The sequence below is a fragment of the Dreissena polymorpha genome, chromosome 3, assembly GCF_020536995.1.
Source record: "Dreissena polymorpha isolate Duluth1 chromosome 3, UMN_Dpol_1.0, whole genome shotgun sequence".
Lineage (NCBI taxonomy): Eukaryota > Metazoa > Mollusca > Bivalvia > Myida > Dreissenidae > Dreissena > Dreissena polymorpha.
The window spans coordinates 126372-144403 of NC_068357.1; the positions used below are offsets into that span (position 1 = coordinate 126372).

The window sequence follows — 18032 nt, forward strand, 5'->3', positions numbered from 1 at the left end:
TTGTAGATAGCAGGTAGAGCCAGTTGATTTAGTTCACTGACTGTCGTAATATGAATCAAATACTTTAATAATCGGCTAAATAAACAAACAGACACACAACAACTAAACAAACAAACAAACAAAAGACACAATAAATAAGTAAACAAGTATCCAAGGATTTGAAGTGAATCATTTCGAGTATTCAACAAAAGCTAACGTGTGTAATTATTTACCGATGAATATTCAACCATGTGTTATAATTCAACTTTGAGAATCTAATCATGTTTTATGATATACCACCTACTATGTAAAAACGTGTTTTTAACTTTGTGTTATTATTCAACCCCGAGTTTTAAATCACATGTTATCATTCATCAATAAATACGTAGCACTGTATTAGCATTTACCAACTTGTATGTAAATGTGTATTGTTGTTCACAACCCAGTATGTAACCATGTGTTGTTGTCCACCACCCAGTATGTAACCATATGTTGTTGTTCACCACCGAGTATGTAACCATATGTTGTTATTCACCACCGAGTATGTAACCATGTGTTGTTATTCACCACTGAGTATGTAACCATGTGTTGTTATTCACCACCGAGTATGTAATCATGTGTTGTTATTCACCACCGAGTATGTAAGTATGTGTTGTTATTCACCACTGAGTATGTAGCTATGTGTTGTTATTCACCACCGAGTATGTAAGCATGTGTTGTTATTCATAATCGAGTATGTACCATGTGTTGCTATTCATCACAGAGTATGTAACTATATGTTATCATTCACCATCGAGTATGTTCTATATGTTGTTCTTCACCTTCGAGTATGTAACGATATGTTGTTTTTCACCACTGATTATGTAACTATATGTTGTTATTCACCACCCACTATGTAACCATGTGTAGTTATTCACCACCGAGTATGTTACCACCTGTTTTTATTCACCACCGAATATGTAACTTTGTGTTGTTATTCAACTCCGAGTATGTAACTATGTGTTGTTATTCACCACCGAGTATGTAACTATGTGTTTTTATTCACCACCAAATATGTAACTATGTGCTGTTATTCACCACCGAATATGTAACTATGTGTTGTTATTCACCACCGAGTATGTGGCTATGTGGTGTTATTCACCATCGAATAATTATTATTATGTAACTGTGTGTTGTTATTCACCACCGAGTATGTTAGCATTGTAAGCATGTGTAGCACAAATGATATAAGTCCCCAGGATTGACAATTTTCTGCTGTTATTATAATTATAATTATTATTATTATTATTATTATTATTATTATTAGAAATAGTAGGAGTAGTAGTAGTAGTAGTAGTAGTAGTAGTAGTAGTAGTAGTAGTAGTAGTAGTAGTAGTAGTAGTAGTAGTAGTGGTAGTAGTGGTAGTAGTAGTTGATGTTGTTGTTGTAATAGTATTAGAAGAAGTAGTAGTATTAGTAGTATTTAAAGTATTATTATTATTATTATTATTATTGGTAGAAGTAGTAGAAGTAGTAGTAGCAGAAGTAGTAGAAGTATTAGTAGCAGTAGCAGTCGTAGTCGTAGTCGTAGTCGTAGTCGTAGTAGTAGTAAAGGAAAAAAAGAAGAAGAAAAAAAAGAAGAAAAAAAGAAGAAAAAGAAGAAGAAAAAGGAGCAGAGGAAAAATGGAGAAGATGATACTGGATACTGACAATAAATATATTTGATTAAACAGATATTACCGTCTGCGCTTTCGCTCCGGACATTCTTCAACATGCCGACGATTTCTTTGGCCGCGTCTTTCCATGGGGCGTCGTCTGCTACCTTCAGCTTCATCGTCTGTATGCTCACTATAATGTTTGCTCTATTTTGTTTAGCGACGTTCTGAGAAAACTGGGCGTAATGCATAAGCGTTGAGTGTCGTCCCAGATTAGCCTGTGCAGACCGACTGAGCTTATCTGGGATGACACTTATTAATACGACACTACGATATATGGTATCTATCGTTTAAAGGAAGTCTCTTCTGGGAGGAAATCCAGTAAAGGAGGAAAGAGTCGTCCCCGATTAGCCCGTGCGGACTGCATATACTAATCTGGGACGACACATGCATTAAGCCCTTTTTTCCCAGAGCGAGGCTCATATCCTGCATAACAGTTATCGTAGATTTAAGAAATAATTCGTGTACGTTATAGTTTGTTGTCAAATAACCCTGTTTAGATGCGCAGGGATTAAATCACGAGTGCGAAGCACGAGTGATGTGAAACCACACATCTAAACTTCAGGCCGTGGGTTATTCGACAACAAATTATAACGTTCACGAATTATTTCGATTCTAACACGGTTTTTACTATAGATTTATGCAATTTATCTTTTTTTCTTGTGTACTATTTTATGTGAAGTTCCGCCCATTAAAATGTATCAACATGTTTTGTTTAGTTACAGCGCATGCTTTCAGTGCTCCGCCCATTATTCTTGCAGAATAACCTATAGACGATGTTCTCCTTTGTATGAAAATTGACACGCGCCGTGTAAGAATCGGCATTAACTCAGCATTGTTGTTTGTTTACACCTCGACGTAAAATTAAACAATACATTTTATCTATTAAATCAGTTTGTCACAAACATTAACCCATTTATGCCTAGCGTCTAGAAAAAAGGCATTGGCAAACAGCGTGGACCCAGATGAGACTCCGCATGATCGGCGTCTCATCAGGGTCTACGCTGTTTGCTTAAAGGAATTTCTGCAAGAAATATTCTAAATATAGAAATAAATATACTTGACATCCCTAATTTTGGAAATAAATTGATTCCATTTAAAAGGATGGGAAAGTCCACTTGCCATAAATGGGTTAAGTACAACGAATATACCGTGGATCACAGTCGTTTTGGACCTAATAAAAATTTAACGAATACATATTTTTCTTCATTATAATTTGATCCGTTTGAATTGAACTTTGATTTTTACATGACTCCTTTACCATCAGGGCATAAGTTTACCGGGACAAAGCAAAATGATGTAAAATCATACAAAATAATGGATATTTATCGCGGTTAGATTTCACCGTTTCAAACAACGATTGGTGAATTTTTAATCACTAATATTTTACACTAAAATCACATGACAGCATGCAATGTACAGTAAACTTACTGTCTTTCATCACCCGAAACTTGTCGACCACACTGTTTTCTATTTCCACCTTTTTCCTGAAATATATAATCCGACACAATGGAGAAATGACCTTAAATGTAACTAATTTTCACTTTACTTATATATCAGACTTAGGCGAAAAAAATAGTTTCTACTAATCCGACCGATTCTGTTTTTTCGGTGTCGACCCTAAACAGTTTTGAATAGTCTATAATGAGTATTTGATAATTGTTTGATAGTTTGTTCATATTCCCTGAATAACCGTAACTGTCACATCTAATAACAAATGTTGAATAGAGATTTATCAGACGTCTGCACTTAAAGCGAGATTATACGTTTTTTTTTTATTTACTAAATTGTAATACATTGATAAAATATGTTACAATAACACAAAATAGGCAAGAAAATCATACCTTAACTGCGAATTTCATAAAATGCAGCAAAGACAAATTAGCCCCCGGAGCCGATTGTGACGAACATATTTTCCTACAATAACCGAAGCATTCGTCTTTTTTTAGGACCAGAGTGAGTGTTCGTGTGTCGTATGAATATACATATAGTTACATGAATTTTAAATTTACCGTTAAACTAAGTTTAGATTCACATCGTGCAGGCATGATATACATGCTGGCGAAATCGACTGTACAAACGTTTTCGATTTCAGAATTAAATATCTGGCTTATTTCGCATTTTTCGACACATATTCTTCTGTACTTATTTTATTTTATATTGAAATATATGTATAATTGTTTTTTTACACTATTTATATAAATTCACTAATATTTGACAAAATCGTATAATCTCGCTTTAAACACACTTTTTCAAGCTAACTCAGTACCGCACGTATCGTAAACGGATAACATAGTTTGGCCGACTTGCCTCCCCTTAATGAAACAAGCGACATATTTTGATGTACAAACACAATTTTGCATGATTTTTTTTATCGATGCCTGTCGGCAATTTTGCACTGAAAACTATAACACACGCGAATAGTTAAAGTTGAAATGCGTTTACATGTTTCAAGTTAAAGTTGAAATGCGTTCACAAGTTTCAAGTTAAAGTTGAAATGCGTTCACATGTTTCAAGTTAAAGTTGAAATGCGTTCACATGTTTCAAGCAGAATGTGCATCTTTTATTGCAAAGCTTTATAAAGATCAATAAACACTGCCCAATACTATTATGCTATTATTATTAATCGGATGCAAAATATAAATGAGCCATGCTCTGTGAAAAGGGGGTTTACTACATCTGCATGTGCGTAAAGTGTCGTCTCAGATTAGCCTGTGAAGTCCGCGCAGGCTAATCAGGGACGACACTTTCCTCTTTTATGATCTTTTTTGTTTAAAGAAAGTCTCTTCTAAGCAAAAATCCAGTTAAGGCGGATAGTGTCGTCCCCGATTTGCCTGTGCGAATTGCACAGGCTAATCTGGGACGAGACTTTACGCACATGCAGTAAACCATCTTTTCACAGAGCCCGGCTCAAATGTATCTGATAGTAACTATACGGCGTGTACTCACGCCTGAAGTTTCTTTGTTGGTTTGCCGCTCTTGCTGTTCTTGTTAATCTGCTACTGACGATTCTTCAACTTCTCGAAGTTCGTCACCGTGTCGAAATAGCTTTGTCTAGGAAAATTGAATCATTAACATGTATCAAGTAAAGACTTGCTTTGAAGCAAATTTGGAATAAATGACTCCTTCAATTTTGTCTCAAAATATTTAACATCCCATCTCTAATTTCTCTGAATTCGTAACAGCGTCAAAATACCTCTGTTTGCGTCGAGAAATTTAAACAAGGTGTCTAAAGAAAGAAAATGAAGTCTTTCATTCAATTACATTGGCATTGCCATAATACTTATCTTCGTCAATACTTATATTGACACGAATATTTGCATGCAAGTTTATGTTAAATCTTGTAATGCGTGATGCAACGCCGCGTACGTACGTCAACGCATATAAGTGTGCAAACGTTTTCATATGAAATTAACCCATTTATGAGTCTACAAAAAAGGCCTTGGCAAACAGCGTAGACCCAGATGAGAGGCCGCATGATGCGGCGTCTCATCAGGGTCTGCGCTGTATGCTGAAAGGAATTTCTGTAAAAAATATTATAAATATAGAAATAGTTATACTAGACATCCCTAATTTTGGAAATAAATTGATCCAATTTAGAAGGATGGGAGAGTCCACTAGGCATAAATGGGTTACAGTGAACAAAGTGGGCGCTCCTTACTTGATATTTGCCTCCTCAGTCTCGTCCACAGAAAGTTTGATCTCCGCCTGGGATTAAAAACAAACACCACGACTTTGTGAAGATTCGTTTAAAAGTTTATGTTAAGATTAATGATAAGTATCGTGTTACGATTGGTGTGACGATTGGTGTGACGATTGGTGTGACGATTGGTGTGAAGACTTTTTGACGATTTGTGTTAGTTGTGTTTGAAGATTTGTGTGAAAATCTGTGCGAAGGTTGGTGTGAATGCTTAATCTTTAACTATTACGATGTTTTTTCTGTTAAGAGTGAACAGTGTTAAACGTGATATTAATACAGCAAAACAATATAACACAAAGCATAAATTCGCTAGCATCACCATAAATCTACGTATTCAGAGAAATTAAAGATTCTTTTTTTCCCTATACAAAAATGAGTTTTCACATTCATAAGCAATTCAGTGATAGAACTAAAATATGAGGATCCGAACATGATGCTCAGAAAGAAAAGATTTATAAGAACATACTACATTCGAGCATATCTCTGTTAATTGGGGGTTTAATTCATGTGCGTAAAATGTCGTCCTACATTAGCCTGCACGGACTGCACAGGCTAATCTGGGGCGACACTTTACGCACAGACTAATCTGGTACGACACTTTACGCACAGGCTAATCTGGGACGACACTTTATGCACAGGCATTGAACCCACATTTTTACAGAGCGAGACTTATATTTCATATCTTGAAATGTTAATACATTTCAACAAATTAGCATTCCATTTTCCCAACAAATGTCGTATAAAAAAAATGTAAACATATTAAATATAACGCATAAGTTGTTTTACTCACCAAATCCAAGTGGTCCAGTGTAAACCACTGCAAAATAAAACGTGTTTTTTCAATGTAATTTTTAAAGAGATTTGTAAGAGATAGATTAATTTGGTAAAGTATTTAATTAAAGTAATATGCCAAACAATGTTGTTATGTATGTCGACCGAACGTCGTTATTTATAACCAATCATGGCCCATTATGGTATTCTTTTAAAAGTACATTGAGATGACGTCATGGCGGCTGCATGCTTTCTGCTAATAAACATTTATCTTTTACCCACGACAAAAGACGAAACCCAACAAAATGGCATCAAATGACAAATTGGTTGATTGTTTGTTGTTGCTATAATTTAAAAATTCCGCTTGAAATGACAGATCTATTATGTGTGTGTTTGTTGTAAATCAACAGGGTATATTAATTGAAAACATTGAAAGCACTTCGACAAATCCGTAATAAAAATAACGTTATCGAAATCATCATAAGCACTCTTCATATTTCTTAAGTACATATATGCAGATAACAAATGTCAGTTTATATATGAAACTACATGTCGCATATGTCAATAAGAAAGAAATTTCTTTAAGCGCTAATACATTTTTCTGAAAATAGAACGAACAAAAACACTACATACATCAGCGAGCTGTAACAGCATCTGAAATAGATACAAGCAAACAACTATAAATCTATACATGAAGATACACACATATTTGTATCACCCACGATATGATCTCACACGATATGTCATTTTATAGCATAATGTATTGAACAAACGTTTAGGGATGGAATGTGTATAACATGCATATGTTGGGACACATGCATTTGAGTTGTTAAATGTACAAAACGATTAAGAAATGCGTTTTACACCTTGCTGTGTTTTATAAATTGTGCAAACTTTACTTATGGTCGGATTAACCGATTACGGTCGGGCGGGTTGGTCAGGTGATGATGAAACAAATGCTTGCGCTATGGGAAAACTGAGCTTAATTCAAGTTCGTAAATTGCCGTCCCAGATAAGCCAGTTCAACCAGGCACGACACTTTCCGCGTAAACTGGACTTTCTGTGAGAAGAGACTTACTTTAAACAAAAAAATACAAACAAATACTTAAAGCACGTGAATTTAGCCCCGTTTTCACAGAGAGAGGAGAGAGAGAGAGAGAGAGAGAGAGGAGAGACGAGAGAGAGAGAGAGAGAGGAGAGAGAGAGCAGAGAGCGGAGAGAGAGGGGAGAGAGGAGAGAGCGAGAGAGAGGGGGGGGGCATGCTTTAGATCTACCTTACTCCGCTCTGCTCTCTTTCGTCTATCTTTTCTCTCTTCTCTCTCGTTGCGCTCGCGCTTTTCTTCGCTCTCTCTCTTCTCTCTCTCTCTCTCTCTCTCTCTCCTCTCTCTCCTTCGTCTCTCGCTCTCTCTCTCTCGTCTCTTCTATCTCTCTAGAGAGCTAGATCTCTAGCCTCAATTATTTGTATTTGTGTACTTGTCTTGTTCTTTCTTTCTTTCCCCTTTTTAATCCAATAAACAGTATCCAACTTATAACCTTCCTCGCTGTATACGAAAGCTGCCTTTGACATATTGATGATGTTTGACCCAATCCGTATGTGTAAATGAACTTTGTTGTAAAAAACATGTTAATTTGAAATGATATCGACATATACAATAAAATATTGTTAAACTAAACCAAGACTGTGTATGTACGGGTGAAGGTATGATTTTCATATGATTTGCATACGTGTATGTACGATCATATTTATGAACTTCGGGTATACGGACGCAATACGAAATGCGTATTAACAACGTAACTACAGTTGCAGGTAAGAAATGTAATTGTACGAGCGAAATACATGTGCGAAATAGATATGCTCGGATTTTGGTATAGAAGTCCTTTCTCCGCGAAGGCTAATCAGAAACGACCCTTTCCGTTTTCATGAAATTATTGTTCGTTTACATTAGGTACCTTCTATATGAAAATCCATTATAGGCGGAAAGTGTCGTCCCTGATAGCTTATGCGGACATTCCATAAAAGCGGACGTTGTCGTCCCGAAAAGGCCTGTGCGGACTGCACAGGCTTATTTGGGACGAAGCTTTACTCACATACTTAAGACCCGTTTTGCGAGGGCGCCGCTCACATATATGTAAACGATACTCGTCTCTGTCCTTGTACGCTGCGTTCACCTGCTCACTCATGTGATTGTACTGATCCATTACAGTCGCGAGTGCATGTCGTAACTGGGGTAGTACGAAAAAGTACGAAATACGAAAACGTAGGAAGTACGAAAACAATTAGATAAAATCTGCCGGAAAGCAACGCAGTCATAAAACAAACCAACCAAACAAAACATCAGCCTTAGACATTGTGGATTGGTTGCCTAATTTTACATGCTGTCGTACTGGGAAAGTACGAAAACATTGTAAAAATCTTTTTGAAAATCAGGAGAGGCTCAAACAAACAAATTTATCAAAATGTAACGAATATTCTTTATGGAACTCCAATCCAACAGCCTTATTCAACCCTTTCCCACTCAGAAGCAAAGTGAAAATGGCTATGTGCAAACAGCATACTACCAGATTAGCATGCGAGTTACTCGCAGTCCGTTCAGGTTTTTAATTGGTCGCGTTAGCAGCCGACGAAATTTACAGAGCATATTTTGCAAATCAGTATATGCTTAGAAGTCTTAGCTACGGTAAGAACCGCAACTCACTTTGCTAGGAACCATAACCGCTGCCTGTCTGAACTGCAGAAACAAATGCTTCTGCTCTACTTCTGCAGTGAGTGCATATACCAGCTTGTAAGACGACATTGACCAGTCTAGTGTTTATCATTGAAATCTGTACATATTGGCTGCTTTCAGGGAAAATGGGGTTTAATGCATGTCAAATAAGATTAGCCTGTGCACAATGATTAGCCTGTGCATGCGCACAAGCTAATAGAGGACGACAACAGCGAACAACTTCAGTGCCTTCAGCGCTTTGATTATGTTATTTGCTACTTATCAGTACCTAAGGGGTGGAAATGGAGCCTTTCAAATTTGACAATAATAAGCAAGGACTTAAATTTAATTTAAATTTCCAGAGCACTTTAAATGCGTTTAAGGGCGTGTCTGGGTGGTAAAGAGTTAACATGTTAATCAGCTAACATATATTGCCTGTTAACAACGAAACAACTTAATGTAAAATTTACTTCACAATCCTGATTGATGGACCATAGAATAATCTCTTTATGATGCTTCTTCACACAGGATCACAGAAGATTCGCCTATTCAAAACTTGAAGGGTCTATATAATTTAAAATGGCTCAAAAACGGAATCTTCTTAAATAATCATCTGAATTTGAATCATTGTTGAATTCATTAAAGGACACAATTTGTTGTATAACGAAAATCAAGTCTAAGCGGAAAGTGTCGTCCCATGATTGCACATGCCAATCTGGGACGACAATTTACGCAAATGCACTAAGCCCTGTTTTGCCAGAACCCGTATCATTTAGGATGATAGTCAAACTAACAAGTCATACAAAAACGAACCCGATCACTCAGGATTTTCTCTGCTTTTCGCCAAAGATCAACTGTGATCATTACATATGATTTAAGATTACAAAAAAAAATCCGGGTCGCTGTGACTCACGTTCGAGTCCGCTATCGAGTCCATCTGCTTTTTCATCATGGTCACCAAGGGATCTTCAACCGTAACTTCCAACTCGGTCTCCTCGAAAGTGTACAGCGTCTGCGAAATATGAGGAAAGTGTACAGCGTCTGCGAAATATGAGGAAAGTGTACAGCGTCTGCGAAATATGAGGAAAGTGTACAGCGTCTGCGAAATATGAGGAAAGTGTACAGCGTCTGCGAAATATGAGGAAAGTGTACAGCGTCTAAAAAATATGAGGAAAGTGAACAGCGTCTGCGAAATATGATAATTGAAACATGCGGAGCCTTTCCGATTGGAAACTGTTGTAACAATGTCTCAATCCAGTATGCCTCATTACAGGTTACCTATAAATATATATATATATATATATAGCAAGCAAAAGAAACACGCATTTAAACAAACAAATATTATCCACCTTTAGACATTCTCGTATGATTTATGATTCCCAACTTACGTCGTGTAGTTTCTGAGTGATGTCTCCTAGTTGTGCTTTGATTCTTTCGTTGGTTGATGTCTTCGGTACATACAAGGGGCCGACAAGCAGACTGGGGTCAAACGTCAAGCCGTCGCTACGGAGCGCCTTTGAGGCATTCCCTGAGAAACGATGAACATGGTTAAGGGTTAAGAGTGAACGCTTGTTATCGCAAAATTACGTGATTGTTTTCGTCAACATGATCATGATCATGATGATCATCATCATGATCATCATGATCATCATGATCATCATCATCATCATCATCATCATCATCATCATCATCATCATCATCATCATCATCATCATCATCATCATCATCATCATCATCATCATCATCATCATCATCATCATCATCATCATAATTATCATCATCATCATCATCATCATCATCATCATCATCATCATCATCATCATCATCATCAATTTCGTCCTCTTTATCGTCGCCTTCTTCTTCTTCTCCTGCATCATCATCATCATCATCATCATCATCATCATCATCATCATCATCATCATCATCATCATCATCATCATCATCATCATCATCATCATCATCATCATCATCATCATCATCATCATCATCATCATCATCATCAATTTTGTCCTCTTTATCGTCGCCTTCTTCTTCTTCTCCTGCATCATCATCATCATCACTATAATCGTACTTAACACAGTCACATTCATCCACACCATTTTCGTCGCTCAGCGCATACCTGAGCTTGGTGAGCTATTTAGTGAACGCTCATACTTTTCGGACACATTACAAAAATAAAACCGATAACAATTGAGTATAAATGTGGTAAAACGGTGTTTGATGCGCGCGCGTTAAATGTAGTCCAAGATAAGCAAGAGCAGTTCGCACAAGCTAATCAATGAGTACACTTTCCGCTTTTAGTTTAATTTACTCTTAGGGAAAGTCAAGTTTAGGCGAAAAGTGTCGTAGCTGATTAGCCTGTGCAGACTGCACAAGCTAATCTGGGACGGTACTCAACACATATTTATAAACCATGTTATCCTAGAGCGGAATCGATTCTGTTGAAAATGGCAAAGACTTACCGTCTTTGGACGGGTCCACCATCTCGCCATAAAATCCAGACGACGTAAGCGGCTCATGATCCTGCGTGGAGACGACATTTTGGAGCATAATTATAAAATCAACATATTGGTTGTTTTCTGTCTGGACTAAAGGGGATATATATATTTTAAATTTCATTATAGATTGCCTCGCACTTCCAAGTTTTGGCTACTATAAGTTATATTGATATGTATAAGGAACCCATTCTAAAGCTAACAATATCAAAAGAAAAATAGGTAGATTGGACACACGAAAAAATAAATAAGAAAACGTAGTTACCAAAAGCTTTAACTTAGAAGCTATTTAATTCATTTGATGATGAAAATATGAAAAAAATCCTAAATTCACAATCAGATAACGAACATGTTTGATAGCTTTATATGGTCGAAACAATCTTTTGTAGTCGGCTCAAATGAAATTGAATATACTCGAAGTCTTTTACAATTACGCTTCAAATAATGTTTATCTGGAAATGAAACGTGCAAAAACAAAGTCATACCTTTGCCGCTGTTGCAACTGGCATTTTTTTCTTCGTCCCAACGGGCGCTACTTGCGGAGGTTTGCGGCCGCGGTCCATTTTACAGGAAGTCGGAGCAGACGACGCAAGGGTCGTGCTCGATTCACTGTACCGGGACCTCCGCGGAAAATCGACTTCGTCTCTTTACAAACTTATTAAATATGTTATTTTGTCGTAAATCCAAATGTAGAAATAAACACGTCCACTTTTACTGCTGACTGATTGACGTTGTTTTGTCTTAGTACCGACGTCAAGTATGTACTTAAATTGACGTCACAATCATTGTAGCGTTATCTGACGTCATAACCCTTTGCCACTATTGTCGTCTGCGTTTTAGAAGCCTTTTCACTAATGATATATAAATAATGAATTCCTGAAATAAACATCTGACAATTAATAACTACCTACAATATCTATATATAATAAATACATGGAGACTTCACGCTAAATTGCTCGATTGGTCAAAGTCGGCTCAGGTTAATACCAAAGCAAATACAGGTTATAAGAAAGGAGCTTTTTCATACCATAGCATGAATATCTGGAACAGTATACCAATTGGAATAAGAATGGCATGCTCTATCTTTGCTTTTAAAAGGCAATATAAAGCACATTTATTTTCTAATCAATGATATGTCATGTTATTTTCTAATCAATGTTATTTCATGTTTGTCTGTCTAAAAGACAAAATGTGTGTTATGTATAGGTGTAAGAAAATATTGTTTGAATGTTTTACTTGTTATGGACCTATTTGTGTATGTTATTTTAAGAAGGCCACATTGTAAACAAGTATTTATTCATCTGCATAATATGTATAATGTGTCATTGTCTTAATGTGTAACCTTCTGTAAATAAAGCGTTTATTATTATTATTATTATTATTATTATTATTATCATTATTATTAGGTACTTCTTTTATGTACATCGGGTATTTTTAAGTATACTTAAATGTAGCCCAGGTACGGAAAACGTACCCGGCAAATTTAGACTGTACCCGAGTTTTATTCCCGCCGAAAATCCGATGTCGTAAAAAGCCCTACGGATGACAAAACGTAATTCTCATTGAGCAAAACTGGCTGTTATGAGTATGAGTTTCGATAATATAGAGGGCATTTAACAAAATATTGACATAAATATGAACATAATTAATTTGAAAAAAAGCCGACAACGACCAATATAGCGTTAAAATCCCCGGATACGTTTACGAATATTTTCCGTACTCGGGGTGCATTTAAGTAGTTCCCGAACCGACAATGACCAATCGAGCCTTACTTATGCAGTATTCAACAGCGAATTTTGTATTTCTGGTTCACTAAAAAGATCAAAGTACTGACAGTACTGGTGTGACGAAGCTTTTGAAGAGGATGTTAATAAAAGCATCAATTTAAGTTTATCTACATCACCACAATTGTTTATGTGGGTACGAAAAAAATTGGGTACGAACATTTTGGGTACAAAAATTATGCCAAAAAAAAATTGGGTACAACAAAAATTTGGTTACGAAAAAAAATTTGAGAACGAAAACAAAGTTGGGTACGAACAAAAATATGGGTACAAAAAAAATTTGGGTACGAAAAATAATTGGGTACGAATTTATTTTTTTTTTGGGGGGGGGGGGGGGGGGTACGGGGAAGTAGTACCCGTGGGGAACTTTACCCATTCAGCGAAACTTGGAGGCGGGTAACATTCTCGATCAAATATAACAAGAAATATCTTTAACAAGATATTCGACGTCTATTTTCTGTACCACTTATCTTAAAAAAAACGTTCTGTTACAGTAAAACGTTTGTGGGTTATAACAATACGTTACGTAGCAGATATATTCAAAACTTAACATGCTCTTTAATTACACCATGCTCTTTAATTTCTTTATCTATATCATACCAAACTTTATTTTTCGTTGTTTCCTTTCCTAAGTTAATGATGTTATGTGTACGGACGTGATTTCACATGCCCATGTGCATGAACATATAATTTTTCTCTTTTGATTATTGTTTTATCTCTAATTCAATAAGCATAGGCATGTTTGTTCGTTAAGTACGGCAATAATTCCATGATGATTCCCGAAAGTAGGTATGAGCACATAGTCGAATACGACTTGAATACGTGAGTTCGCCCATGGTAAGGTAAACTAAATCTCCGCGATATGACCTAATATGTGTTTAAAACAGCAATCAATGTCCAACAAACGAATGAATTATCAAACATAGTGTGTGCACGGATGTGGCTCTGTAATTTATGTTTGAAAAGTTTATTAAATATGCAAAATGATTGAGCACGCAGAAGAGCGAGTCTCATAAAAATGTCGTACGTCTATTAAGCCGTTTATCTACCATACTCGCTATAACGTTTACAAATGGCAGGTTCGAAATAATTCGTTTTCTTTACACTCATGATCGCGTTTAACGTTAATTATACACGTTTTTATTCGCAATATATTTACAGAATCACGACAAATATCAAATACAATACAGAAAATGCATAGTTGTTTCATTGATCTATAAACATATAATGGATTGAATATAACTCATTTAAAATTAACGTTTTTAAACTATTATTAAATCTTTTTTCCCAGAATATGCTGTCCTATTTATAGCTGAGCTTCCTTTACCTTTATCAATGATAATCAGCGAGGTATGCCGATTAGAAAAATCGAGCTATCTTAATATTTTATCTAAAGAATATACGCAGTGATATTCAGCTTGAACTGAATGTGCACCGTCACATAGTTATGTCAATTTGTTATGTAATTGGGGCTTGTTTTTTCACTGATCTTTTTTCAATTTCGAAAGTATTTTTATCAGCGCCATCTCTAATTCTTTTGAAAAACAATATTGATTATGGGATACATGTTCGACAAACAAATACGTATGCATTGGTATGTTCTTATCAATCTTGGCGATTTCAGAAACGAATTCGTGTTTCTGGATCGAACGGTTCGCATGATACAAAAGCGTATGGTTTTGATAATGGAAAAGGAATTGCAAATCTCCTTGGTGTATATTTAGCAACAAAAACACACAGTGTATTCGACATAAATATCATCAGACGCTTACGGTAATGTTTATTATCAAATTTAGTTTGGTTTTCAGTTGATCTTTTCAGCTCCAGACGAGGGTGACATTGTATGAATGGGAGACATGCTCATCATACTTTATTCCATTACGATTTGAGCAACAGATCACACTGTTGCCCTTAATTCTGACCGAAAAGGATTTTAGAGACAATTCCAAGATGAAAATCAAATATATGTGTTCTCGATTGCCGATACAAGTGGAGTCTGGATGCGATGGTGAAACGATTGGTCTTCTGAATAGCCTCCACCTGTCCGTACACCGTTTCTTGCATACTCAAATATTCTTGTCATACATTTTCTATCTGGGGTGTTGTAGTTCATGCATTCCTGAAGGATGTGTTCAGACGTTTTTGTAGGCTTCTCCACAGGGGCACCTGGAGACGGCACGAGGTGAAATCTCTGGCAAATGTGGTAGTTTAGTTATGTGTGTCCTTAACGCTGAAGTCGTCGGATGATCAAGACAGTTTGTTTGCGGTTGCTTCTTCTAGGACTTACAAATCATCGGTTACCAGCGCGCTGACTTTGTTGGGGCTTTTGTGCTAGAGCCATAATTTTATCATCATTTTTGATCATAACAGAATTCGAATGTTTACATTTCTGATGGAATTATTTAAGCCAGGAAAAAAACAAAAGACATTAATATTTTACTAATATAAATGTTTAGCGTTGTATTAAATACATACATGAGCAGTTTATACCTCAGTACTTTTTTTTTTATCTTTTTCAATGCTTTGTTATGCTACCTTGCGTAATATGGCAAGTTGTTGTCTCTTTCCGCCCAAGTTGGTATTTATAGCACATGTATGCGAAAATCTATCGAAAAACACATAAGTTATACCGGAACGTTTATAGTTTCCCCTGATAATGTCTTTCGGCGAGAAATCTTCGCCTGCAGTTTGTTACTAATGCACATAATCGCTAGTGCAACACATGCAGTACCAAACCCCGCAAGAAGAGGCAGCTTTAAACCGGATGTGACGTCACGAACGTAACCTGCAAAAATATGTTTATTTAAAGAAATAAAATGCATATTTATGCATGTTTTCATATAGAAAGTTAGTTATAAGGTATGTGTTACTGAATTTAAAGCTATGTTCACAACAACTTGCACAATTTATTTGCATGCATACCGTACACACATATTCCCAAATATTTGTGTTATCATTACCTGCCACAGGACTCGATATTGCAGTTCCGATCCCGTTCATTGTACAAATGATTCCTATGGCGTTTTCCAAATGTTTTGTTCCAACAAGACTCGCAGTTGTCACATTGAGCGATGCGACCAGTATTCCAATTGCAAAACCTATCACACAAGATGACAAAATCAACAGATTTATGCCAGGTACGAGCACAGCGCACAGAATACCTATACCGAGTAGAACACAGGCAATGATTGGAACACCAAGGGTAGTCATGCCTGTTATTTTCATTATGAAGCCGGGACTCAATCGGCCGAGACCGCCACACAGATTGAGTGCGATAAGGCCAAAAGAAGCTTCTTTCTTAGTGGAACCTCTGTCTTGATATAAATCAACGATGAAAACAGTGAAGATGTTAATGATAGGCAACGAAAATGCCAAACCAGCCACAAAGACCATAAACACTTTGTTCCGAAAAAGACAATGCATACTGATACGTAGTGTTAGGTCAGTTGATTTGGGTCCGGTTAGAATATTATTATTGAGGCAGTCCACTGTCTGCATAGTGCCATTGACACCTGCATTTGAACTTGTTTCTGTGCGTGTCTGGTCATCTGCTCGATCTGATGCAATGTCGTCAATTTTGAATTTGGAGTTGTCGCAAGCGAGCCTGATATCGGGCACTGTAACAACACTGACGTTTATACGATTGATCTCTTTGTGATGACCGGTGGTAGCAGTTTGTTTAGTTTTAACGCTTGGTTGTTCTACAGGTGCCCAAAGTATGACCAACGCAAATGTATTCAATGACACGGCACCACAAATCAAGAAAATTCCTGGATATCCATAGAGGTCGCTGAAATTTGACAGGTGAATCTCATATTTGTATGTAGGTAATTAATTATCACACAGGGTTTGAATCTTAATTGTGCGAAATATATAATTGTGTTTTAGTAAAAACAAAAAAATAGGTGAACTTACTTGACCTGTGTTATAACATTTAATACCTACTTACTCTAACCAAGGAATAATGAAAGGGTGGATAGATCCTCCCGTTGCTGACCCCGTCGATAAAACTGACAAAAGGACAAGCAATCGTCCATGACCATCAAAATGTTTGGCCGTTACCGAAACGGACGATATAAGCAGCGGCGACATTCCCAAACCTGAAATTAAGTTAGACGCATTGACTAACATGTATATAATATCGCCCCATTGGTGCAAAAAGGTACCATTTGCCTTCTAATTTCAATATTACATGGTACCTTTTGGCACAAATGGGGCGATATGATGTTTTTGTTTTTATTTCTAATATGTTATAACGTCTAGAGAAATGTTCATATGATGATTTTGTTCCCAATTACACATGAAGTGAAACTTCTGCTGCACAACGCGGCACATTATTTATGGCGATAAACCAAATGTCAAACAGTGATATACAAAACAAATGCACTTGATAAAACACACGCGTACATAAAAACGCACAAATATGAAAAACTGGGCCATCGACTCGGAACGGTCAATGCAAAAGTCATTTGAATACACGCATATGACTGTTTTTGTTGCCTGTTATTTTGTGTGTTGTGTCTAGTGCTTTTGTATTGTGTCTTTTTGGCTCTTTATCACTTGCCATAAATAAAGCCTCTTGGGCTATAATAAGGGTTTTCTCCTGCTGTTTCAAAGCTTAACTTTATATTTAGGCCGTGCTCTGTGAGAAGGGAGTTTAAGGCATGTGCATAAAGTGCATCACAGTCCGCACTTGCTTATCAGGGACGACACTTTCCGCCTAAACTGGATTTTTGCTAAGAAGAGCCTTTCTTTAAACGAAAAATACCATAAAAACGGAAAGTGTCCCTGATTAGCCTGAGCGGACGGCACAGACTAATCTGGGACAACACTAACGCACATACATTAAACCCCATTTTCACATACCACGGTACATTTGTTTCATGTAAAAATGTAATTTATGT

At 36.6% G+C, this 18032-nt stretch overlaps 1 protein-coding gene across 1 annotated transcript in view; it reads right to left on the reverse strand.

The window, feature by feature from the left end:
* Positions 1-18032, reverse strand: part of LOC127874948 (uncharacterized) — a 175170-nt gene that overhangs the window by 36227 nt on the left and 120911 nt on the right. Inside the window, exons 3-10 of the mRNA XM_052419653.1 lie at positions 10238-10377; positions 9763-9861; positions 8284-8367; positions 6778-6798; positions 6164-6190; positions 5335-5381; positions 3105-3160; positions 1699-1806 (exon numbers count right to left, since the gene is read on the reverse strand). Coding sequence (XP_052275613.1) covers positions 1699-1806; positions 3105-3160; positions 5335-5381; positions 6164-6190; positions 6778-6798; positions 8284-8367; positions 9763-9861; positions 10238-10377 — 582 coding nt within the window. The remainder of the gene's footprint in view (positions 1-1698; positions 1807-3104; positions 3161-5334; positions 5382-6163; positions 6191-6777; positions 6799-8283; positions 8368-9762; positions 9862-10237; positions 10378-18032) is intronic.